We start from the raw sequence: 26,341 nt of genomic DNA on the forward strand, positions 1-26,341 counted from the left end.
CCAACAAATAGAGCTTTCTTTTGGTGCTATTCGATCACATTTGCAATTTTTATTTTTTACGCTATACACAAAAAAAGAGCGACAGTTTTGAAAAAAAAAAACAATATTTTTAAAATTTTGCTGTAATAAATATCCCCAAAAATGTATGTAAGAAACAAATTTCGCCATCAGTTTAGGCCAATATATATTCTTCTACATATTTTTGGTAAAAAAAAAAAAAAAAAATTTTAAATCGCAATAAGCATATATTGATTGGTTTGCGCAAAAGTTATAGCATCTATAAACTATGGGAAAGATTTATGGCATTTTTAATATATATTTTTCTTTTTACTAGTAATGGCGGCGATCTGCGATTTTTAGCGGTATTGCGGCGGACGGATCAAACACCTTTGACACATTTTTGGGACCATTGACATTTATACAGTGATCAGTGCTATAAAATGCACTGATTACTGTGTAAATGGCACTGGTAGGGAAATATGTTAACACTAGGGGGCGATCAAGGGGTTAAATGTGTGTTCCCTCAGTGTGTTCTAACTGTATGGGGATAGGACTGAGTAGGAGAGTAGACATTTATCTGTTCCTACTTACTAGGTACAAAATGACATGTCTCCTCTCCTCTGACAGCACAGGTATTTGTGTGTTTACACACACAAATTCCCGTGCTGGCGCTCATGCACATGATCGTGCGTGGCCAGCAGTGATCCCAACTGCCGGCCACGCACATCGGGTCCCCCGCCGTGCAGTGGGCGGGTGCCCTTTGATGGCTCTTAAAGGAACCTCTACGGGGTTTCACGCAGCAGTGCCATTGAGTCGGTCAGGAACTGGTTAAAGGATCAGGATTTTTTTTTTTTTTTTTTTAGGGTTACAACCACTTTATGATTGTCATTGTACATACCGTAAATAAATAAGACATCCCCTGAAAATAAGCCCTAGTGTGATTTTGTAGCCAAAATGAATATAAAACAATCTAAAAGTCTTATTTTCGGGGCAACACGTTAAGCACCTCGCTCCTTCAACTGTTTATCTTGGATTGATTGCTATAATTGATATAATGTAATACTCAACAGCAAAACTGAATTTACAAAACAGGTTGTTACTGAAGAGTTCATATTTTCCAAGCAGCTTACAATAAGTGCATCTGGGAGTTATTTTTATCAATTTTTAAGCCTTAAAAGCATTTGTATCCGGTGAAAACATGTTTCTATCCAATCACCTAGGTTAAACTGATACTATAACCTTCTTCTTCCAGGCAGCTCTTCACTGGCGTACACTGCACCTTCACACACAGAGCAATCGTCGAGAGGGACCCCCAAAGAAGGTCAGTACATTTATTATCTTGAATTTTCTGTGTTTTATTTTGGAGATGAATACTTGAGATCTTCAAATTTACCAACAGTTTGTGGGTCATGTCAGACGAGTGATTCTGTATATCGTATACCTAGTAGTAATTAGTCACATTCTGCTAGACGTGTTCTGTAATGTTGATGTTGATTCGTAGCTTATCCAAACCAATTCTGCCGTTTTAACGAGTGTCAGCACAGTTCTCTGAACAGCACTGCAGAATAGGTCAGAGCCATGTATGTTGTAAATGTATACTAAATAATGTTGTATGACTGTGGAGAGGCATTAGAGTGTATGCTCCTTTGGTGCAGAGACTGAAGACACTGGGCTCAGTGTTCTCTGTACAGCACTGCAGAATATTTCGGAGTCATATGAGTGTATAGTAGTAATGTGTGACTGTGCAGGTGACAGTGTGTAAGCTCCTCTGGTGCAGAGACTGAAGGGACTGGCTCAGCGTTCTTTGTATAGGTCTGTTTCTCATTTCTCCAGGTCATGGTATATCTAGAAGTAGTCACATTCAACTGGACTTGTTCTGTATTGTTGGAGACATTTCATAGCTTCTCCAATCCACCTCTTCAGTTTTAATGAGTGTTAGGAAACATACGCCTGAAGTGTATATCCATGCAGGTAGCACAGACACCTTGATCCAATCACCTTAAAGTGACACTAAAGGTTTTTTTTTTTTTAAATAACAAGCATGTCATACTTACCTCCACTGTGCAGCTCGTTTTGCACAGAGTGGCCCCGATCCTGGTCTTCTGGGGTCCCTCGGGCATCAGATAACCCCCTGGGAATGCAGAACTCGGCCCCGCCCCCCGGCGGCCGCATCATTGGATTTGATTGCAGCAGCGGGAGCCAATGACTGCGCTGCCATCAATCTATCCAATCAACACCTGAGAACCACCTAGCAGAGAGAAGGCGCGTCCACGTGGGACAAGTTCGAGGGTTCAGGTAAGTAAATCGGGGGGGTTGGAGGCCGTTCACTGCCAGGTGTTTTTTCACCTTCATACATAGGATGCATGAAGGTGAAAACACATTTACCTTTACATCCTCTTTAATCCATCAAGGCTGATGCTGATTGACCATATTTTTAAGTTACGTAGTTTGTCGCCATTCCACCAGTGCGCGCAATTTTAAACCATAACATGTTAGGTATCTATTTACTCTGCGTAACACCATCTTTCACAATATACAAAAAATTGGGCTAACATTACTGTTTAGTTTTTTTTTAAATTCAGTGAAGTGTATTTTTTCCCAAAAAATTGCGTTTGAAAGACTGCTGCGCAACTACCGTGTGACATAAAATATTGCAACAACCGCCATTTTATTCTCAAGAGTCTTCGCAAAAAAAAAAAGATTGACAGCAGAGGTAACCAATAGCTTCTGCTGCTGCAACTCAACAAATGAGGAGCGAGAGACCCGGGAACCTGCTGGATCGTACTTAGGTAATTATTGGGGGGGGGGGGGGGGGGTCTGAGGTGGGCTGCACACTGAAGGTTTTTCAGTAAAAACCATGGTAAAAAACCTTCAGCCTTTACAACCATTTTAATAATTTTATTTACAGTACATGGCGGAAGGTCTATAAGTGGAACTTCTGCTTATCTAATTCTCCCCCTCCTCCTAAAAGGTGCCAAATGTGCGACGGGGGGGGGGGGGGGGGGTTCCTGTTTTTGACAGGTACCCTGTCTCCACTTTCGTCGGACCTCGCCACGGCAAGGTACGTCAGAAGTTCGGCCCCCTCCTCCTCCTTCCCCTGCTGCCGGGCCAGTAAGAGCGCAGTGTGCTTCGCGCATGCGCAGTAGGGGCCGGGCTGTGAAGCCCCAAGGCTTCACGGGCGGGTTCCCCTACCAGCAATGGCAGCAGCAGCACCTGACAGCCGATGGAAGTATCAGCTTCGGTGCCGACATCGCTGGATTCCAAGACAGATAAGTGTCCTAATATTAAAGGTCAGCAGCTAAGCATTTTTGTGAGTTTCTTAGTGAATGCAATCAATCATCATAGTATATCCTGTCCCCATAGTGTTTAGCAATAGGAGGACATGGAGGAGGAAGAGGGAGGGGGGTGTCATTTACTACTGTGTATACGCCCACATGTGTGACTCTAAACTCATGTGGGCTGCACAGATAAGAAGGAGGAAATGAAGAGCTTAGAAGGGAACTGAAACTGGAGCATGCACAGTAGACAACGGCTTGTCCACACAATCTAAGGCTGCAGCGTGGACTGCAGTGGGAGGGAGAGCTGAAGGCAGGATCAACCTGGTATATTTCACTCTACACAGAACTAATATTTTAGTGGCTTTGTGCATATGGTATAGAACATGTAATGAGAGTTTTACTAGCCTGGGTTTAATGACACTTTAAATGGAACATTGCCACATTATGTGTGCTTCTGGTGACACATCCACAAACTCACTCAGGTAAAAAAATAACTTCACCTAATGGAACTGCTCCCTATCGGACTCCGGACTCAACACTTTTCAGAACTTCACTTGCTTGCAATTGAGCAATATCTCAACTGCCCGGAAAATAACGGTGGTTGATGTATGGCAATCAAGTGACTTGTATATCAGGACCATACCATGACCCATGTATTAAAGTGCCAGTTATATTGGGAGGGGGGGGGGGATCACATTTACCATCCACATTCACTGCAGATTATTGCAAACACATGCCAATGTGTGTACTGTAGTGCAGTGTGTTGTGTGCCATTTTTTTAAAACTAACATATTGTGCTGCAGCGCACATGCATTGTAATGCACCCCAACACAAAATATGTAAATACTTTTACTTGCATTGAGGCCCATTCAAGATCAATGGGTTTCCTAACTAATGAACTAATGATATTATCAGACAGGCAAGAAGACTACAGGAAATGTTTATTGGGTTTAAAAAAAAAGAATACTGGGGAAGGGGATTCACAGGGAGCCCACAGGAATCATGCACTCCTCACGTCCAATTTTAGATATAGTCCTGGTCAGTTAAGGTGTTTTTAAGAAAACAAGTGCCCAGGAGGGGGAAAATTCAACTTTGGTTTTCAGAAGTTTAACATACACCTCTCAATTAAACACTTCCCAGAACTGTCAACCTAATTTTTGCTTTGCAGTTGATTATGGGAAAATAGTTTAGAGGTCCCAGGCAGTCATACCAGCAGCATTAAACATAACTGATTTTTGTCCATGAAAACTAAAGTTTTTTTATTTTGATTCTATTTACACGGAGTTCCCCTTTAGGTTTGTAAAGTTGGAACTTCATCAGGGACAGTTTACATACAGTTGAAAGCTGGGTTTACAACATATTTTGTAACTATTGCATGCATAGTGTGATGCCATCTTTCATGGATCAGTGCGGTCCGGTGCAGCTTTGTTTGTAGAGGTAACATGCTTCTCTGGAGGGGAGCACAGACTTGTGGTTGGGGGAAGGTACAGTGACATCACAAGATGTCTGGTTCTGTGGAGCTATACAGAGCGCTGTTGATTCCCCAGGGGGACCACAGAACTGCTTTAATGGCATTAGCCAGGCTGAGGAAACAGCGCCTTCAAATGTGTCTTTAAAAAAAAATGAACTTTTATTAAATTGTAAAATGAGTTTTTTGTAAAGAATAACAAGTTATCATAGTTAGGGAAATCTGTAACATTTAAAACTGGAAGCAAGAGATGACTTTCTTTATACACATACTGTACAGTTACCCTTCCAAGGAAGGTCATTGAGAAGGAAAGGAGAACTGCTGAAAGAGGGCAAAACACAGTAATGACGGCCATGCAGGAACTTGTATGGCTCTGCCTTGTCCACCTTTGCAGTAGAGGGAGAAGAAATGTATCCTCTGCCCTAGCAAACAACCAGAAAAAAAAGATTGTAACCAGATCTAATACAGTAGTACCTTGGATTACGAGCATAATTAGTTCCAGAAACATGCTTGTAATCCAAAGCACTCGTATATCAAAGCGAGTTTCCTCATAGGCATCAATGGAAACTCAGATAATTAGTTCCACAGTGAATGCTGGTGTATGCAGTACTGTATATGGCCAGAGGTGCGGGGGCACCGGAGACACTCGGGAACGGAGTGTCTCCGAGCATCACAGAATGTCACTGGTGCCCCCGCCCCACTGGCCACATGCGATACTGCACACCCCAGAGGCTTGAATCATGCTCGTCTTGCGAGACAATGCTTGCAAATCGAGTCAGGGTTTTTTTTTTTAAAAATAGCTCATATTGTGAAACGTTCTTAAACTGCGTTACTCGCAGTCTGAGGTTTTCCTGTATATGTTCTACACACATAATGCTAAATAAGGTCAAGTGTATCTAAACCAGGGGCCCAAAACGGCTATAAATGCGGCCCAACACAAAATTGTAAACTTACCTAAAAATGTTGATTTTTTATTTTTTTCTGCTCATCAGCTATCCTTACTGTTAGTAAGTCCTCTTCTTCCAATGTGGCCCAGGAAGGTCAAAAGGTTGGATACCCCTGATCTAAACCAAATAGATGTCCTTAGATGTGATGGCTGCATTCATTCTCTTTTTTTTTTTCAGGCTTTTTTTACCTGATGATCTGCAAGTAATTCACTTTTTATTCTAGGGTACCCACGCTCACTCACTCTATATGCGCAGGGGCAGAGTTGTCACCCTAGGACAGAACTATAAAATGCCTACCCCTTGCCTCATTTGCATACTTAGGCGGGAAGTGTTTTATAGTCTTGCCCCAGGGTGACAACGCTGCTCCTACAATGGGGAAGGGATCATATTCATGTTCGATATTTCACAGGGTGTCAAGTTCTGAACTACATTTAAAAGTGTTAATTGGTAATATTTATTCAAAACAGCTCGTCCAAAAGATCCGTGCACTCACTCTTTAGGTACCACCACTGCTCCAGGAGTACCCTCAATGTGCAAAAGCTGCTACTTTAAATGAAATTATATATATATAAAAGTATTTACAATATAGGTTAAAATAAATAGTAGCGCTGATTAGATAAATAATATAAATCAGTAAACCCAGTGAGAGATTAAACCTCATACATTAGTAAACAAATAAAAAAATGTTTAGAGACTATTCCCAGTGTGGGAGACAGAATGTCTCACCTGGGGGTTAGGGGCACCAGCCAGAACACAAGAGACAGAGGTGCCCAGCCAGAAGCCGGAAGACAGCAGGTCTCATTCCAGGAGTCAGGTCAGCTCCTATCGGGGTGTCAGGAGAACCCCAAGCCTTAGGCCAGAGGTGGGCCGTACGGCAGGGCGCTGTGACTAAATACATGATATCGGGTGACACATCTGGATATCTTTGGATGTTTAACCCGCTTTAAGGGTTGATGCTGGTTTGCCGAGCATGAGAGTGGAAAGCATCGTTATTTGGCGAGTGCATAACCAAAGGGGAGTGGAAACACTGATTGCACGTGGTGTGGTGAAAGCTTTAAAGATCTCACAATCAGGACAATTGTATCCATTTTTTTTGTTTGTTTAAAAACTTCCTGGCTTCATTGATGGACTGTTTAATCACGGACTTTATTTTTTAATATTTTTTTTATTTGTTTACTAATGTATGAGGTTTAATCACTGTCACCTGTCCCTGGGTTTACTGATTTATATTATTTATCCAATCAGCACTACTATTTACTTTAACCTATATTGTAAATACGTTTATATATGGTATTATTTACTGTATCATTTTTAACTAGAATTAACCTCTTTTCTATGAAGGCATCAAAACAGCTAAATAAACAGTAGAAATATTCACATGAACTGTTTTGCCTGCCAAACTATTTGTAATTCAGTTCAGCCAGTGCCGTAATTCAGAAACATTCAACTATTTTCTTAATCAAGACACAGCCTTCTAAATCACTAGCCTGCTCAGCTAGTGGACAGTTTGTGGATATCAGTCTGTCTCTCCTTTATGAGATTGTTGAAGACCCAATGTCAAAACCACGGCCATTATTTTGGAGTTGACCCTCTTTGCGGCTATAAAAGTTATAGTTAGAAATATTTTTTCTGGGAAGACTTTCCACAACACTTTGGTGTTTGTATGTGAGAATTTGTGTCCATTTGTGAGGTTGGGTAATGATGTTGGATGAGAAGACCTAGACCATCCCAAAGGTATTCAGTAGGGTTGGGTTCCTCCACACCAAATTGGTCCAATCATGTAATTATGGAGCTGGCTTTGTACACAGGGGTGCAGTCATTCTGAAAAAGGCCTTTTCCCAAACTGTTACCACAAAGGTTAGAAGATCACAATTGTCTAATCGCCTTTGTATGGTATAGCAGTAATAGTACCCTTCATTGGAAACACCTGAATTCATTGGGAAGGGAGTCCACATGCTTGTGGATATATACTGTAGGTATGATGGTCATTCATCCACAAATAGGGATGAGCTAAGGTGTGTTCAGATCCTAGTCTAAACTTTGAACCACAAACTGGAAACAACAAGCTCTCACCTGTACTGGGCCAAAGCATCAGGCCATGTATACATGCGACTTCTGGGTGAGGAATGCCTCGGCCAATTATGATTGGTGGTGTGCAGGGACAACTTCTTGGTCGAATAGCTCAGGTGGATTCAGACTAGGATCAAAACACGTCAAAGATCATGTCTGTCCATAGGCATTTGACCACAGTTATATTGAAGTAAAAAAATACATAAACTTTTAAAAGAGAACTACATAGAAAAGATTTGTTTTTGTTTTACCATAGTCTGCAGTTTGTCTTGCTGGGATTTGTGTGAATGAACTAAAAGATATGATTGGCTATGAATGTCTGCCTTGAAATTGTTTTTCATCCTGGATTAAAGCAGGCTAAAACCCAAAACCAAAAATGTATTTAGACTTTTTCCTCTGCTTTCACCTCATGATCTGGCTAGTAACACACTTCCCATATTAGGGTGCCTACACCCTGGATAAAGGAGAGAGAACAGACACCTTTGGACAGCAGTATTGTTGGTCTCAAGGGGAAGGTAGTGTTAGATGTGCTAGGAGATATCGATACACTGACAATCTGAAGCCAAACTCCAGCTCACACATTTTAAGCAACAGCTTTATTCCTTTATGGCGCTACCACTGTAGGAGCTGCTGGTTTAGATGGGTCCTCTGTTGTTTACCTTGACCTCATGATCATTCTGACATGATAGGTTGAGTATACAAATCATACAATACCACAGAAAATCACTGAAAGTACTATCTGGTAATAATGAAGATGAAGAATAATGAAGAAACAAGCATTGAACCAATTAGTTAACGACTAATTGCAAACAGCAAATTTACATTGTTATACAAGCTGTACATTCACTACTTTACATTGTAGCAAAATGTAATTTCCTCAGTGTTGTCAAATGAAAAGTTATAATAAAATATTTACAAAAATGTGAGGGGTGTACTCACTTTTGTGAGATACCGTAATTGCAGTAAAGATGCAGTCAAGGTGCGGGATAGATGTGGTACAGGTAGAGTGTAGATGCGAGTGAAATGCCGTTACAGTTCAGTATAACTGCAGAATAGGGTTGGTATGGGTGCACTATAGGTTTGGTAGAAGCAGTGGCGGCTGGTGGTATATTTCTGGGGGGGGGTGACAGTGCACCCACGACACCTTAGTGCTCTCCGCCCTGAGCCCACCCTTTTTTAAAACCTATTAGAGCCTCTGGCTCTAATCACATTCTTAAAAAAATAAAGAACATGATTGGAATCCATGCGTCCAGCGCCCCGCATGTAGATTAGCAGCCGGACGTATGGACAGGCTGCCACTGGGTAGAAGTATAGTATAGGGCTGGTCTAGCTGCAGTATGGATTGGATGCAGTTGGCGTCATGCTCTCAGTGGCTCAGTCTCTGCTAGCAATGTCAGTAATGGGCAGATACCCTCTCAACAGTTCCCCGGATGCTGCTGTGGATGCTTGCTGTAGAAGGGGGCCCCTTTTTTGGTCTCTCCATGAAAGCCTTAGGTGATCAGCGGTGCAGGATCTGTAATGCGGGTAGTACTGCGCTTCTCCCGAGTGTCCACACTGTCAATCTTAGACTTGCATCCCCACTGGCAGGGGACTACTCGGACAGGGGTGTTCTCTCTCCCTCTTCCTTGGTGCCAAAACCCAGAACTTTTCCAGCTGGTTTAATAAGAATCTTCTCCCCACTTCTCCTACCTGCACAGTGTCAATTAAGATCTGTAGTTCGAAGAGTTTATGGGTCCCATTATATGCTTGCTATCCCAAACCACAACTCCCAGAATTCTCAGCATTCTGCATAGAGGTTTAGGGAATGCTTTGCTTTAGCTCTCTCAATGCTAGTTAGAGTAGAATTGTGCAGCATAAGATCAGTATCTCAGTAAAAAGTGAAAATAAATTGATTGTAAAGGGGAAGATGTCACCTTCTCCATGTTTCTGTAGTACAGTACCTTGCTGCACAAATAAATAAAAGCTTATCTTGGCAAGTCAGTGTCCTGTCAGTGTTCAAACTGCTACTGCTTCCAACTGCTACATCTACATAACAGCTTATTCTGTTGAAAAACAACAGATTCAGTCCCGGTTCACACTAGTACGATGCGGTCACCAGTGCGAGTTCACGCATCACATGTCACTCGCCGGTAGTTCACACCAACATCTGCAAACTGCTGCAGGTGTCAATGTAAAGTTAATGACACCCCCAGTTCGGTTCACAGATCGCAATGCAAACTGTCAAATGGTGCAGGAATTGGATCGCATAGGTGTGAGCACTCATGTGATCCTATTCCAGTGCGGACCAAAAAAGGGTCCTGCACCATTTTGGTGTGAATGCCATGCGATTTCAGCTATACAGTTTGCGAATTGCATGCGATATCTGTCATCACACAAGTGTGAACCCAGCCTCACTGGCTGAATCACCAGGGTAGAATAAAAGAAAGAAAGCCTTAAAAAAAAAAAAAGAAAGAAAGAAATGCAGCCAACACATCTAAGAACTGGTAAGCTGCAATCTAATAAATGTTTGCTTATGGGTTTAAAATCGCTTTAAGTAATTTTGTTATATGAATAGAATCCTCATGAGACTCAGGTTTGCTATGGCCTCTGCTGCTTTCCTTTACATATTTTTTTAAAATAAATATTTTATTTATTAAAAAAAAAAAGTGTTGGACAAACACATATACAATAAAAAGATTATATATATATATATATATATATATATATATATATATATATATATATATAAAGAAAATCAAAGAAATAAAAAACTAAATTAGCAAGCTAAACCTAACATTACATACTTAAAACACGACGCATTAATCTAGTCCATCTCTCTGGTCCAAAGAAAATTTAAAAATTCCCATAAAAAATATTATTCCAACATTCCCAAGCTTGTAGCATCTTTCATCTCTGCTGCTGTCAGTTATTATAAAAGGTGTTTTGTGCTGGTACGTAGCTTGCCAGGGTTGGCATGGCATATAAAAAGCGCCTCTACAAACTGCGCAGCACTGTGCTTCTCGCTGAAGAGTATTTAATCCCACACATCACAGCCCCGGCCGGATTTATTGCTGGCCGCATTTATGGATAGTTATACTTCTCTATGTTATTGGAGATTAGAGAGAGCAGACTGAAACTTTGCCTCCGTTCTCTTTCCATTACGCTGAAGTCCTGGCCTCATAGTTACCATTTAGCTTCCATTTCATTTAATCACAAATGTATTAGTATTGATGGTGCTACTTCAGAAATAGGAAATGCTTTATGAAATGTTAACCAAGGGCCACAAATAAAATCAATCTAACACAAAAAAGCATTATGTGGCAACCGACTGGTTCCCCCAAAAAATGTAATAGGGAGTTCGGAAAGCCAAACATGATGAATAGGTGATCCTTCAAACTTATGTAAGCCAAAGTTTTACTATGCTTATATTTTGCTCTGCAATCCCCCCCCATCAACTACTGAAAGGTTTAAATAAAACCTTTCCACTTTCATCACATACCTTATTTTATTTGCAGAGACATCATCACTGGGACTTTGTACTTCTCTATACAATACAGAGGGATGCAGGTGAGAGAGGCTGGCAGGACGCTAAACATATCTTCCCAAACACATCACAGCACCCTGCCTCAGTTCTCCTCTCAAGGGCCCTCGGCCCCCATACAAGCAGCGGGCTGGCTCTTGGGAGAAGTGCTGCAAATATCAAAATACCTTGACAGGTATAGATGTTAAACCTGGAAGAATGGTCATCCTTAGGCAGACTTCATTTGCTTTCAGACCATTCTAGGTAGTTGTGATGCTGAGCCTTCATGAATATAAAGGACTGAAATCCAATGAATGAAAGGGGTGGGCCAGGGCCAGCCAGGCAGGGAAGGAAAGAGCTAGGTGATGCTTGATGTCCTCAAGCCAGGAAATAAGGTGGGCTCTGTTCTCCTGTCTTCCTCTAATGTACACTGTGAGAAGCAGCTAGTAATGCACACTTTCCCCTGGCTTTAAGGTCTGAGTCATTTATCCAATACTATACCTATCTATACTATCTGTAAAGTGTATATCATGGCAAATACAAATAAAAAAAAAAAAGAAACACACGTATGTAGTACATATCTATAATACGCGCACATGTTCCCATGTTTAACCCTTAAAAGACCTGGTAGGTACCGAAAATACCTGCTGATCTGCCAGAAATGCACTCAGCTCCTAAGTCCTGTTGTAGGCTACAACATACAGTTTGGTGGTGTCAGCCCTGCCCACAGTCTTTTGCCAAACTACTCATTTACTCCTACCGTCTTCTTATTCACAGCATAACAGGGTTGTATCACCACTCATTCCTACAGGCAATCCATGTGAAGCACACCGTCTCTGAGAGCAATGATTTAATTTGGGCAGAAGCTTGCATAAAGGATACTTTAAGACCCATATACCTTTGATGTAGCTGTCCATCTCTGCCTTCTAATAGGAATATATACATACATACATACATTAAACTGGCTAGTGCTTTGAGATACACATTTTGTGAGAGGGGTTGACGCCATCCCCCCTTTTTCCCCTGTTCGGGGCTGTGTTTCGTGGCCCCCTGGTGGAGCTTCCTGGCTTGTGTACTCGTTTGGCTTATACTATTCCTACCCATCTGGTGTCTGGCTACATAGAGATAGACTCTTCTTTGGATCCTCCTGAATTACAATCTATTTTTCAATTGAACCCATTGTCACGGCACCCCTCTGAGCCCTTGAAGAAGCAGACAAAGGCGAATCACATCGGGATTAGTTATCCCTTCCTTGTGTGACATGTTATACACAATTTATATGTATATGATGTTTATCAATTACTAAAGTTTTATTGTATACATACTTAAGTAGGGATCTCCATCTTCAGGGGTGCTCTGGGTTTGATTATGAATTGTAACCAATTTCCAATGGTTTTAAAAGGGATGTGTAGATCCCCAACTTCACATTTTTTAAGAATTTTGTAATAAAAATTTCTTTTAATCCATGATTATGCACTAGTAATTATTCTGAGAGGAGGTTCGACGCCTTTAAAGTCCCATTTGTTTCTTCTTTCTGTAATTGTTCCTATTTGAGATGTGGTGTTTACTTTGTCAACCGGGACTGAGTTTTTTTTCTTATTCACAGCATAGGGACTAAATGATTTGTAGTCCAGTAGAAGAACAGAAAAGTCTCAATAGTCTGTTTTAGAGAACACAGGTAGAAAGAAGCTCTGATATAATTCCAACATCAATCATCTTGGCGGCAGCCATCTTCCGCATACATTGGCCCCATAGCAGCAATGTGGGACAATATAGCTATATTTGCACCACTTGATATGACCAAATACTTTAAAAGGACCAAAAGGAAGAAAATAAAAATTCACTGTTAGGATTTAAATACAGTACGATAAGACACACTGGTCAGTCTACCAGCCATACAACAAACTCCTTGGCAGTGACGGCCCCTATGTGTCACTCAGGAACGGTTTGCATGAACTTGACTGGCACTTGTAACATTCAACTGGTTTTCCAGTACAAAGCCTCTTTCAGTTGGCTTTTGGGGCCTCTCCAAATTTGCTTTGTTAGTAACATTTGAATTTTCCTGCATTTGGTAATATATTCTGCCCTTTTTCTGCAGTAAATAATTTGGTATCTGCCTTACTGCACCCAGATGAAGTTTTTAGAATCAAAGCGCTATTTGCTGTCTAGAACATTATATTTCGGTCTGTCCTACAGAAATCCCTGGCTTTGCCAACTGTGATCTACCATCGGTGTGGGTATTGGAGTAACCACAGCAATAGTAAACAACCTAACATCCGTTGTCTGAAGAGCCTTCTGGGAGGGAGCCTAATGACTTCGCCAGCAGCAGAGGTGATACTCTGAGCCAAGTTTGTGAACAGTATCCTCAGCCTTGTAGTTTGTTCTCAGAAAGTACAGTGGTGCCAAAGTGAGGGTGTCTGAGCCAGACAGAGGTGGTCCGCTAGTAAATGACAGTAGTAATGTGCTGTTTATTCACCTTGGTAGCTAAGTAGTAAAGACGGATAAAGGGTCCAGTTCATGCACAACCTCTGGCACAAGCTGTCATTTTAGGTTATATTAAGGGGCCATAAAGTACCGGTAGATATAAACCTAAAACCTTATTTTAGTAACACAATAATGTCATTTTAAAAGTCATTTTCAGTATTTTTGTCTTAGAGTGTTACTAAACCCACAACAGTAAAATAGTCTGTATATGCAGTAAAGGATGCTTGTTATATTCACTGTTGAACCTAAGAGGTTCATCCCCTGCATTGTGTAAAAAGGCTGATTCTGTCTTCTCTGATCCTCTCCTTCTTCCACAGCCCCCAGTCTATCTGCTAATAGAACAGAGCCTTTGGGGCACTCTGCACATGCTCAGTTTGGTTTGTATTGCTAGAGAGTTTTTTTTTTTCTTGGGAGGGGGCATGTGATCAGCACAGGGCCAATCAGCACTGTCCAGACAGAGGGGGTCAGGTGTCCTGCAGCCTCATAGGACAATCAAGGGAGAATGAAAACTCCTTCTACAAGCTTTAACCAGACACTGATAGAAGTCACAAGACTGCTCTAACTGCTAATGAAAAAAGGTATTTAGCAGTTTTTATTCCAGCCTGTTCCTAGCGAAGCTTAAATCTGCTCCCACCTCCATTCTAAATTCTATTCTATCTACCCTGTGAAAGGAAGATGTGTAAACGTACCTATTCTGAGGGTGATCCGGTCAGGTCATATGATCAGCTGTCAGTGGAAAATTCCGTGTAGAGGAAGGGCAACTGATAATAGGGCAGTCTATGGGTGATATCAGCTCCCAGGCTCTGCAGCCGTTATCGGGGATCTCTCCTCTTCAATGAAGCCGGGCACTGGGGAGATCACGTGACCAAACCGGATCGCTTTCAGAAAAAGCTTAGTTAGGAATAGGCTGGATTTCCACTTTAGATATTTCTTAACATCCAGAATAATTTAAAGTAGATCTGGTCTCTAACTGATTAAAGCGGAGCTCCACCCAAAAGGGGAAGCTTCGCTTGTTCGCACCCCCCCCCCTCCACTGCCACATTTGGCACTTTTGGGGGGGGAAGCTGGTTTTGACGGGTACCCGCTCCCACTTCCTGGTAAGATCGCCACATAGTTACATAGTTACATAGTAGGTGAGGTTGAAAAAAGACACAAGTCCATCAAGTCCAACCTATGTGTGTGATTATGTGTCAGTATTACATTACATATCCCTGTATGTTGCGGTCATTCAGGTGATTATCTAATAGTTTCTTGAAGCTATCAATGCTCCCCGCTGAGACCACCGCCTGTGGAAGGGAATTCTACATCCTTGTCGCTCTTACAGTAAAGAACCCTCTACGTAGTTTAAGGTTAAACCTCTTTTCTTCTAATTGTAATGAGTGGCCACGAGTCTTATTAAACTCTCTTCTGCGAAAAAGTTTTATCCCTATTGTGGGGTCACCAGTACAGTATTTGTAAATTGAAATCATATCCCCTCTCAAGCGTCTCTTCTCCAGAGAGAATAAGTTCAGTGCTCGCAACCTTTCCTCATAACTAAGATCCTCCAGACCCTTTATTAGCTTTGTTGCCCTTCTTTGTACTCGCTCCATTTCCAGTACGTCCCTCCTGAGGACTGGTGCCCAGAACTGGACAGCATACTCCAGATGCGGCCGGACCAGAGTCTTGTAGAGCGGGAGAATCATCATTTTATCTCTGGAGTTGATCCCCCTTTTAATGCATGGTGATCTCCATCATTTGCAGGCCCCTCCTCCTTCCCCCCGCAGCATTCTGGGATCTGTGTGTCCCAGAAAACGGACCATTCAGAAAGCGCAGCCCCACTTGCCCATGCACAGTAGGAAACCGGCAGTGAAGCCTGAAGGCTTCACTGCCGGTTTCCCTTACTTGCAATGCCGATGCCTGAACCCAAAGCCGATGGACGAATCGGTTTCGGGTGCCGACATCGCGGGATCCCTGAACAGGTAAGTGTCCTTATATTAAAGGTCAGCAGCTACAGTATTTGTAGCTGCTGATTTAATTTTTTTTTTTTTTTTTTACAGGCTGGAACATTTAGTTTTCAAAAGCATTGTGTATCAAACATATGCCATGTCCAGGGGGGAAATGTGAGAGAGAACATTGTCCTTCGTGGCAGTATCACCAGGATCTATTTTAACAAAACTTTAGAATAGCTTTTGAAATTATATTGACATGTTAAAGTTTATATAAGATTTTAGTGACCGGGTTTACAGTCTGTTTTGCTGCATCTATAACCAGAACTGGTCTCTGCCATCCAAAATACACCAAGGCCGGTGAGGGTTAATTCTTGTCGGGCTGCCTGGGATGAAGGCAAGCAGGCAGATACAGTAAATCTCACTTGGCCGCCTGCAGGTGCAGCTTTTGTCTGTCACATAATAGGCTCCTGAGCTCAAGTGCTGGCACACTCCAGCTCTCTCCAGGCGCCTCTCTACCTGGGGGTGTGGGAGCCTCACTGTGTGAAACAAGGTGCATTAGCAAGACAAAAGCCCATCATCTAGCTCCTATTTTGGGCCTGGCTTTGATGGTGAGCGTAAAGAGGTCGCTCCAGCTTGGTCAAATTAGACCCAACAAACTGCACGTGCTGTATGGTAGTTTGCATTGTTTCCCTACTTGAGTAAATCTCTCCCGCATCCACCCCACTCCTCCTGCCTCTCTGCACTACAAATGACTGACAGGTGCTGCTCAGCTTTGTTCAGGTAATAATATATTAAAATCTGCTGCACACCAATAATTTTAGAAAGGGAAATTGCCATCTAATAATCTATTAAATTAAAGTAGTAATAAACCCAATATGTACTATATTGCAGTTTATCAATCATTAAATGTAGTGACTGCATTTGCTTTTTTTTTTTGCCTTTTCCCCTCTGTTTTCACCTGGTACTCTGATCAGTAACACAAGTCCTGTATTAAAATGTCCCCACTCTGGATGAAGGAGCACAGGAGGCACAGCAGACAGCAGCATTGTTAGCTGTTAGGGGAGTGTTAGATGTATTAGCAAATTTAAATACACTGACAAATTGAAAACAAACTCCAGCTAACACTTTATAATCAGTTACAGCAAACAATTTATTCCTTTTGGGATAAAGGTTTTACATAAACAAAAGCTGATAGTTGTAAGCACCCCTGTCAGTAGTAAATGGTTTGATAAATAAAATTAAGAAAGCCTAAAAAAGAAAAGAAAACTAGTACAGCCATAAAATCTAAGAATTGGCAAGCTGCAGTATAATAAATGTTTGCTTTTGGGTTTAATGCGCTTTAATCACTGTTCACTATTCTAGCTCCACAGTTCACCATTCCAGCTCTATGGTTTACCACATCAGTATTATAGCTCATGACTGTTCACTATTCTAACTCCATGGCTCAGCACTGCTCATTGTTCATTATTCCAGTTCCATGGCTCACTATTGTTCACTATTCTAGCTCCATGGCTCAGCGCTGCTCACAGTTACAGCTCACCACTGTTTACTATTTCAGCTCCATGCAGTAGTGTATTTAGGTTTTGTGCTGCCCTGGGCCTTAGTAAACTTGTGTACCCCCTAATTTAAATTTGACCCACCCCTCCCTGTCAAGGCCCCACCCTTTGCTGTTTAAGACCTGTCCTGAAATTTTCGAGCGGGGACACTAGTTCTGAGGGCCTGGGGGGGGGCAATGGATTCCCTTAATTTGCATAGATTTCCTCTCACTTCCTGTTTGGCTATGGGGCAGGAAGTGAAGGGCTATCTCTGCAATGGGACAGGGATGGTAAAAAATAAACTGACAGGGGCTATAACCCTCCCTTACTCTATCCAAAATGAAAAAAAAAAAAGTGTTGCCAATAGTTCTACTTTAAGCACACATTTCTGATAATTTTATGGAGAGAACTAAGAAGATATAACCATGCCAATGGTGCAGCAGAAAACATAACACAGTGAGGAAGGTTTGTGATCCTGGATGATGAGACAGTTAAAATTAGAAGTAGTGCCCCCCCCCCAGTTGCGGAATGCCGGCCGCCCGCATACCGGAAGCAGTCCGGCCGCTTTATGAGGGCGCTAGGCTAATTTGCCTCTCAGCCCAGTCTGCCCCATAAGACTGGTGCTACACTATGAATGTAGCGCAAACCGGTAAGGACTCTTTCCGTGCTGCCCCCCTGCAAAGTGCTGCCCTAAGCCTGGGCCTCGTCGGCCTACACCAGGATACAGCGTTGACTCCATGGCTCACAGCTGTTTATGGTTTCAGATTTACAGCTGCTCACAGGGCCGATCCTAGGGTCACAGACGCCTGGGTGCAGAAATATTTCTGGCGCCCCCACATGGGCGTGGTCATCTTACCAACTCCTCCCCTTTACAAATGATTCTATGGCAACGACTCAAATACAGAGCTGCTCCCCTAAGAAGTCTTTGTTACCCTGAAATCCTCCCATGATCTCTTAACAATAAAAAAAATACAGGAAGAGAGAACACTAATGAGACCTGGAGGGGAGTCTTTCTGATGCACACAGAGAGGGCTTCTGTTAGAAAGAGTCCCCAGACATAATACAGGATATGGTCAAAGACTGCAGACATGATACAAGAGATGGTCAGAGACTGCAGACATGATACAGGAGATGATCAGAGACTGCAGACATGGTACAGGAGATGATCAGAGACTGCAGACATGGTACAGGAGATGATCAGAGACTGCAGACATAGTACAGGAGATGATCAGAGACTGCAGACATGGTACAGGAGATGATCAGAGACTGCAGACATGGTACAGGAGATGATCAGGGACTGTAGACATGATACAAGAGACAGTCAGAGACTGCAGACATGATACAGGAGATGATCAGAGACTGCAGACATAGTACAGGAGATGATCAGAGACTGCAGACATAGTACAGGAGATGATCAGAGACTGCAGACATAGTACAGGAGATGAACAGAGACTGCAGACATGATACAAGAGAAGGTCAGAGACTGCAGACATGATACAGGAGATGGTCAGAGACTGCAGACATGATACAACAGAAGGTCAAAGACTGAAGGAATGATACAAGAGAAGGTCAGAGACTGCAGACATTATACAAGAGATGGTCAGAGACTGCAGATATAATACAGGAGATGGTCAGAGACTGCAGTTCCTATGGACGTTAGTAGATAATGGCCGATCGGCCCTCTCACCTGACCCAGCGATGGTTCCCCTGATCAGGAGTCAGCTCACTCTGAATTGCCCGTGGCGACTCCACTGGGTAGCACCCAGATCTGTATTCTGGCAGTGACTCCATTCCTTTCTCCGCCAGGGATGGCGTTAGGCTGTGTGTCTTTCCCTCTGGTGGCACAGGGCAGCGGGGTTTCCTCTCTGATGGTGTTCCCTCAGCACTGCCCTCTCCCTCTGGAGTCCTGGGTGTACTTCCCTGAAAGCTTTCCCAGGCTCCTGTATCTCTCTCTCTCCCATTCAGCTGAGCCTGCTGTGTGGGCTGCAGTTTCTGTGTTACAGTGGGGCTGCCAGTCCTCGGGACTACATGTCCCACAATCCTCTTCTCTGCTCCTTTTTCTATTTTTACCTGGCTGATATGAAGGCGGGGGAAGAAACATAGTGGGAGGCTGTGCTGGCCAGCGTCGCTCACTAGTATAGCAGTGCACGTGCGGAGGAGAGGGAGGGGAAGGGGCGAAAGAAGAGCCCGCAGCTGCAGTGACGTCACTAGGGTTGGTGTCACCCGGTGCGGTATAACGTGGTGTCACCCCCCTTCCACCAACTTTAGTCGCCCCTCAGTACAGACCCCCCTCCACTAAGTATAGACCCCCCTTCGTCAGTGCAGGCCCCCCACTAAGTATAAACCCCTCTCTCAGTACAGACCCCCCCCTTCATTAGTATAGACCCCCCCCAGGACAAACCACCCCCCCTCCATTAGTAGACCCCCACCAGGACAACCCCCCTCCATTAGTACAGATCCCCCCAGGACAAAGCCCCCTCCATTAGTACAGACCCCCCACAGGACAAACCCCCCCTTCATTAGTACAGACCCCCCAGGACAACCCCCCTCCATTAGTACAGACCCCCAGGACAAACCCCCCCTCTATTAGTACAGACCCCCCAGGACAAACCCCCTCCATTAGTACAGACCCCCCAAGCGAACCCCCCCTCCACTAGTACAGACCCCCACAGGACAAATCCCCCTTCATTAGTACAGACCCCCCCAGGACAAATCCCCTCCATTACTACAGACCCCCCAGGAGAACCCCCCCTCCCCTAGTACAGACCCCCACAGGACAAATCCCCCCTTCATTAGTACAGACCCCCCACCAGGACAAACCCCCCTCCATTAGTACAGACCCCCCACCAGGACAAACCCCCCTCCATTAGTACAGACCCCCCCAGGACACCCCCCCTCCATTAGTACAGACCCCCCAGACAAACACCCCCCCCTCCATTAGTACAGACCCCCCCAGGACAAATCCCCCCTCCATTAGTACAGACCCCCCCAGGACAAATCCCCTCTCCATTAGTACAGACCCCCCAGGAGAAACCCCCCTCCATTAGTACAGATCCCCCCAGGACAAATCCCCCCTCCATTAGTACAGACCCCCCAGGACAAATCCCCCCTCCATTAGTACAGACCCCCCCAGGACAAATCCCCTCTATATTAGTACAGACCACCCAGGAGAAACCCCCCTCCATTAGTGCAGACCCCCCGGGAGAAACCCCCCTCCATTAGTACAGACCCCCCAGGATAAATCCCCCATTCATTAGTACAGAGCCCCCAGCACAACCCCCCCTTCATTAGTACAGACCCCCCCAGGACAACCCCCCTCCATTAGTACAGACCCCCCCAGGACAACCCCCCTCCATTAGTACAGACCCCAAAGGACAACCCCCTCCATTAGTACAGACCCCCAGGACAAATCCCTCCATTAGTACAGACCCCCCAGGACAACCCCCCCTCCATTAGTACAGACCCCCCAGGACAACTCCCCCTCCATTAGTACAGACCCCCAGGACAAATCACTCCATTAGTACAGACCCCCCAGGACAACTCCCCCTCCATTAGTACAGACCCCCCCAGGACAACCCCCCCATTAGTACAGACCCCCCCAGGACAACCCCCCCATTAGTACAGACCCCCCAGGACAAATCACTCCATTAGTACAGACCCCCCAGGACAACTCCCCCTCCATTAGTACAGACCCCCCCAGGACAACCCCCCCATTAGTACAGACCCCCCCAGGACAACCCCCCCATTAGTACAGACCCCCCAGGACAAATCCCCTCTCCATTAGTGCAGACCCCCCAGGAGAAACCCCCCTTCATTAGTGCAGACCCCCCAGGAGAAACCCCCCTCCATTAGTACAGACCCCCAGGACAAATCCCCTCTCCATTAGTACAGACCCCCCAGGAGAAACCCCCCTCCATTAGTACAGACCCCTCAGGATAAATCCCCCATTCATTAGTACAGACCCCCCAGGACAACCCCCCTTCATTAGTGCAGACCCCCCAGGACAACTCCCCCTCCATTAGTACAGACCCCACAGGACAACTCCCCCTCCATTAGTACAGACCCCCCCAGGACAACTCCCCCTCCATTAGTACAGACCCCCCAGGACAACTCCCCCTCCATTAGTACAGACCCCCCAGGACAACTCCCCCTCCATTAGTACAGACCCCCCCAGGACAACCCCCCCCATTAGTACAGACCCCCCAGGACAAATCCCCTCTCCATTAGTGCAGACCCCCCAGGAGAAACCCCCCTCCATTAGTGCAGACCCCCCAGGAGAAACCCCCCTCCATTAGTACAGACCCCCAGGACAAATCCCCTCTCCATTAGTACAGACCCCTCAGGATAAATCCCCCATTCATTAGTACAGACCCCCCAGGACAACCCCCCTTCATTAGTGCAGACCCCCCAGGACAACTCCCCCTCCATTAGTACAGACCCCCCAGGACAACTCCCCCTCCATTAGTACAGACCCCACAGGACAACTCCCCCTCCATTAGTACAGACCCCCCCAGGACAACTCCCCCTCCATTAGTACAGACCCCCCAGGACAACTCCCCCTCCATTAGTACAGACCCCCCAGGACAACTCCCCCTCCATTAGTACAGACCCCCCCAGGACAACCCCCCCATTAGTACAGACCCCCCCAGGACAACCCCCCCATTAGTACAGACCCCCCAGGACAACCCCCCCATTAGTACAGACCCCCCCAGGACAACCCCCCCATTAGTACAGACCCCCAGGGACAAACCTCCCTCTATCAGTACAGACACATTAACACCCGGGCGGCAGCTAGAGAGGACAGTGTGCAGCCGTGCCGCCCGGGTGAAGAGCAGATTAGGCGGGAGTGAGAGACAGAGGAGGAGAGTGGAGAGAACCTGTGTCAGGCTGCAGGCATGGGCCGCCCCCCCCCTCCCCAGCGAAGTCACTGCGCGGCTGGTCTCTCTCAACACAGAGACCAGCTGCTCCGATCTCCGGCGGCTGCTCTCTTCTGACAGGAGGAGGGAGGGGAGACGGGCTCTAGCAGCGTAAAGCACAGCGGCCGCTCCGGCGGTGACCTGCGGACAGAGCCACTTCTGCACACAGAGGGGAAGAGGGAGGGGAGCACTCACAAGTCTAGCTATGCAGTTCACGTAGTTTAATATTCTAGCTCCATTGACCACTACTATTTACTTTTCCAGCTCCACTGCATACGACTGTTCACTATTCCAGCTCCACGACTCACCACTTTTCACTGTTACAGCTCACCTCTCCTTACAATTACAGCTCCATAGCTATCCACCGCTCACCACTGTTCACTTTTAAAGCTTCATGGCTCACCTCTGTGCACAGTTACAGCTCCATGACTCACTACTGATCACTATTCCAGCTCCATTGCACATTGCCGTTCACTATTACGGCTCTATGGCTTATCACTGTTCACTATTACATCTCTATGGCTTTTCACTGTTCACCACTGCTCTGTTTTGTGACTCACCACTATTTGCTATTACAGGTTCATACCGCACCACTGTTCTCTATTCCAGCTCCATGGCTCATTTGCCCTTTGCATTAATAGTCAATGGTCCAAAAAAGTAGAAACTCTGTGTGATTGCAGGTTCTGATACGTGTTGCCATTTAACAAGGAGGAGGCTCACTTATAATATTTTACTTTACAAACCTTTTGACAAGCTGTGTGTGATTCAACTGTATAATCAGCTATTTGCCTGTAGTTTCTCTCTAACTTATGTAACTAGTTGGGGGTTGAAGACTTTTCCATGTAAATCCCCATGAGATCTGAGGATCTTGTTAAGGTTTTTTCCATATACAGCATATTTTCAGTAATATGTGTTATTCTATATGGGCTGGTAATGCAAGTTAAAAGGGGTGGATGATACACTGCAATATTGAATGCCATCCCTCTTCTCTGGGATCTATGCAGCTATACATTTTTTCTACAGTACTCCTCCTGCTGCAATTTTGTACTGAACTCAAGGTTTTAAAATCAGTCTCATAAAAAGCCAATTTATTGTTAACAGTATCCTAATGCACTGTACAGTAGAGTGCAAGGCACTATTCCTCCGCTCCGGGTTGCTAAAAAGAAGCAGCAGTAACATTGTTTATCTAGGAAGGAAATTGGCGTATGAATGTGGAGAGTGACAGAGAGAGGAGGGGATAGGCAGAGTTCTGTAGTCCAGCAGCCAGGGCTGACAACACTGCTTGGGATGTAAGTACAGCACAACACTGTGTTTTAAGCCCAAATAGGAATTTAAGAGCACGCTAGATTTATGGCAGATTATCAGCTATCTTTTGTACCTGCATATTTTGAAATTATTAAAACACGGTGAATGTGCATATATTGCAGAGATGTACTGAATATTTAGTTTTTTGGCCCCAACAAAGTGTTTTTTGGTGGCTTATAAGAGTACAGTGGGCTTTAAATGTCTTCTGTATGTAATAGAAGCTCCTTTCGCCCATCCTGGCAATGTTCAAGTACCAAAAAACAGCCCCTCATTAGCATAATTCATTCTCAATTTTTCTTTTGGCCCCAATTCACACCGGTGCGGTTTTGAAATAGCACTACTTCAGCGCAATATCAAAGCCACACATCAGTGCGATTTGCACTGCAGATTTCACTGTGGCTTTCTACTTTATACAACAAGTCTATGCAGGTCACAATGAAATCAGCAAAAAGTAGTGCAGAAACATTTTTCTGAGTCGCAGCTATTTGAAGGGTTCCATTGCCAACAATGGGGTGTGCCTGGTCGTGCAATTTGGAACTGTCAAATCGCACCGGTGTGAACAGGGGCTAACAGAATAAAAAATGCAGACTGAAAAAAGGTAAAAAAAATTGACAGTGCACAAATAGCAATCATATACACAAAAAAGAAAAACAAAAACACAAATAACAACAAGACAGGATGAAACTATCCTAAATAAGACCCCTTCTAAATAATTTCCAAGCACATTTTACCTAAAGAGCTCAATGAGCAATATAAAGCCTAGTATGCTGGGCGACATTCGGCCCATGTGTATGGCAACCGGTTCGACAGAAGCCGGCCATTTGACCCAGGCTTAAGAATTGCTTCTTTTGTCTTAATTTCGCTGATGGTAAAACTAACACTTTTGCTCTTCAGTTTCCCTGAAAATCACACCGCTTATCCCTAATTGCCTCCTGATTTTGTGCCCGTCTTTGAGATTGCGTCCGGTAGTGTTGGCTCAGCAGAACTCAATGGACAATGGTCAATGGACAAACAGAGGTACTGGTTAAGAATAGCTCAAATTGGCTGTCCTCTGCTGTGTGTTGTATATGAGCCTGCAGCACTAACTAGTTCACACACTCTGCCAAGCTGACTGAGGCCTGGGTAACACAGATGCCCTGTGTGTGTGTACAAGTAGTAGGAAAAGGTGAGGTCATTTTTTGGTAACGGTAAGTGTTATTTTTACCCTGCAAATGACTCTCGGCACCAGAGTTAGCATTCCGTAGGCTGCTGTTTGCACTGTACCTGTTCTATCAATATCTTGAGGTTTGGCAAGTCAGTTTATGAGTGGGTGGAACCACCACTTTTGGTTGCTTACATTCTTGCCTGCATATGCTAGCTAAATAACAGATTACACGGCCCAGTGACTCAATCAAAAGAACCTTAACTTGCTAAATGTTTAGATGGAGGCTTATTTTCATCAAGGAAACCTTCAATTATACACTTTGCTTTGGAAAGATTAATCATGGTCTGTAAACTTGGTTTCTGGATCTTATTTTGCTGTGAGGATGCAGCAGAGAAAACGGTTATGTCAGAATGCAAAAACACACTTTGTGCATTCACACAATTCACAGTGTTCCTGAAAAGTGGTCCCTGCTCCATTTGCTACATTTTATTGAAATGTTTACTCATTGTGCAGGAAAAAATAATTCTACAAAAAGCTTATTCATACTATGCAAACATTTACTAAAACTGGTGCACACTGAGTCTGGTGCAGCTGTGCATAGTAACCAATCAACTTCTAGGTTTTATTGTCCAAGCTTAAAGAATAAGTTCAACTTTAATAAAATGTTACACCAATATTCAGGGTGTAACATGTTATGAATGCACCGGCTCCTGCACCTCCCACTCCCCTACTGTGCCAGCTAGCGGGAAATCTTTTCAACCAGCTAGCTGTGAATGGAAAACTACAAGGTTCAGCAGCCTTTGCGGCTGTCGGCTTGTAGTTTTCAATGAACTACCACGGTGCTCACAGTACATTCATTCTTCCTGTCAGCACCGGCTTCCTTGTATGAGGTACGAGCAAGCCTATACAATGAAAGGTCTGCAGGAGACCTGCATAGCATCAGCAATCTGCTGATCACTGGTGCAATGCTTTACAGGCTCCTGCAACAAAAAATAATAAATGCACATTTTTTTACCTGCAAAAAAATGTGCATTTTATTAATTTTCTGAAAAGGTGAACTTATCCTTTAATTGAACAAGCTAGAAGTTAGAAGCTGATTGGTTACTATGCACAGCTGCACCAAATTCACGTGTAGGTTACCTGATGCAATTCTCACACCATGTTAACAGGGTAACATCAATCACTTATGTTTAAAATAGCAATGTTAGAAGACAACATCTAATGTATAAGGATAGGATAAATGGCAGTGAAGATATGTAAGAACGCTCATCCGAGGACCTTACTCCATGACAAGCCATAATTGTCTCCCCCCAATAGTTCTTGGACACCCACAAACTTTAAGGCCCTTATTGAGTTATTATAAAGACCGGGCTCTGCCTTCCTCCTGTAACTATACAGGCCGGATTAGAATTACACTATATGGCCAAAAGTAAGGGTTCTGTTAATGCTATATCATGCACAGACATTTTAGACAACTATGCTTTTCCAACGTTGTGTAAACAGTTTGGGGAAGGTCCTTTTCTGTTCCAGCATGACTATGGCCCTGTGTACAAAGCTAGCTCCATAAAGACATGGCTTGACCAGGTTGGTGTGGAGGAACACAAATATCCTGCACATATTCCTGACCTCAACCCTACTGAAACCCCTTTGGAATGAATTAGCATACTGATCGCCAGTCATGATGCGGCTGCAAAAGATTAGCAGCCCTGACATGCAACCAAGGATAAAAAAATAAAGTTTATGAATACACAGTGATGATGATGTCAT

At 44.1% G+C, this 26,341-nt stretch overlaps 1 protein-coding gene across 2 annotated transcripts in view; it reads left to right on the forward strand.

The window, feature by feature from the left end:
- Window positions 1-26,341, forward strand: part of FLI1 (Fli-1 proto-oncogene, ETS transcription factor) — a 136,781-nt gene that overhangs the window by 83,598 nt on the left and 26,842 nt on the right. For both annotated transcript variants that reach the window (XM_073603288.1, XM_073603289.1), the window contains one exon: window positions 1,253-1,321. In XM_073603288.1, coding sequence (XP_073459389.1) covers window positions 1,253-1,321 — 69 coding nt within the window. The remainder of the gene's footprint in view (window positions 1-1,252; window positions 1,322-26,341) is intronic.

This window comes from Aquarana catesbeiana, linkage group LG10, assembly GCF_042186555.1.
Source record: "Aquarana catesbeiana isolate 2022-GZ linkage group LG10, ASM4218655v1, whole genome shotgun sequence".
Lineage (NCBI taxonomy): Eukaryota > Metazoa > Chordata > Amphibia > Anura > Ranidae > Aquarana > Aquarana catesbeiana.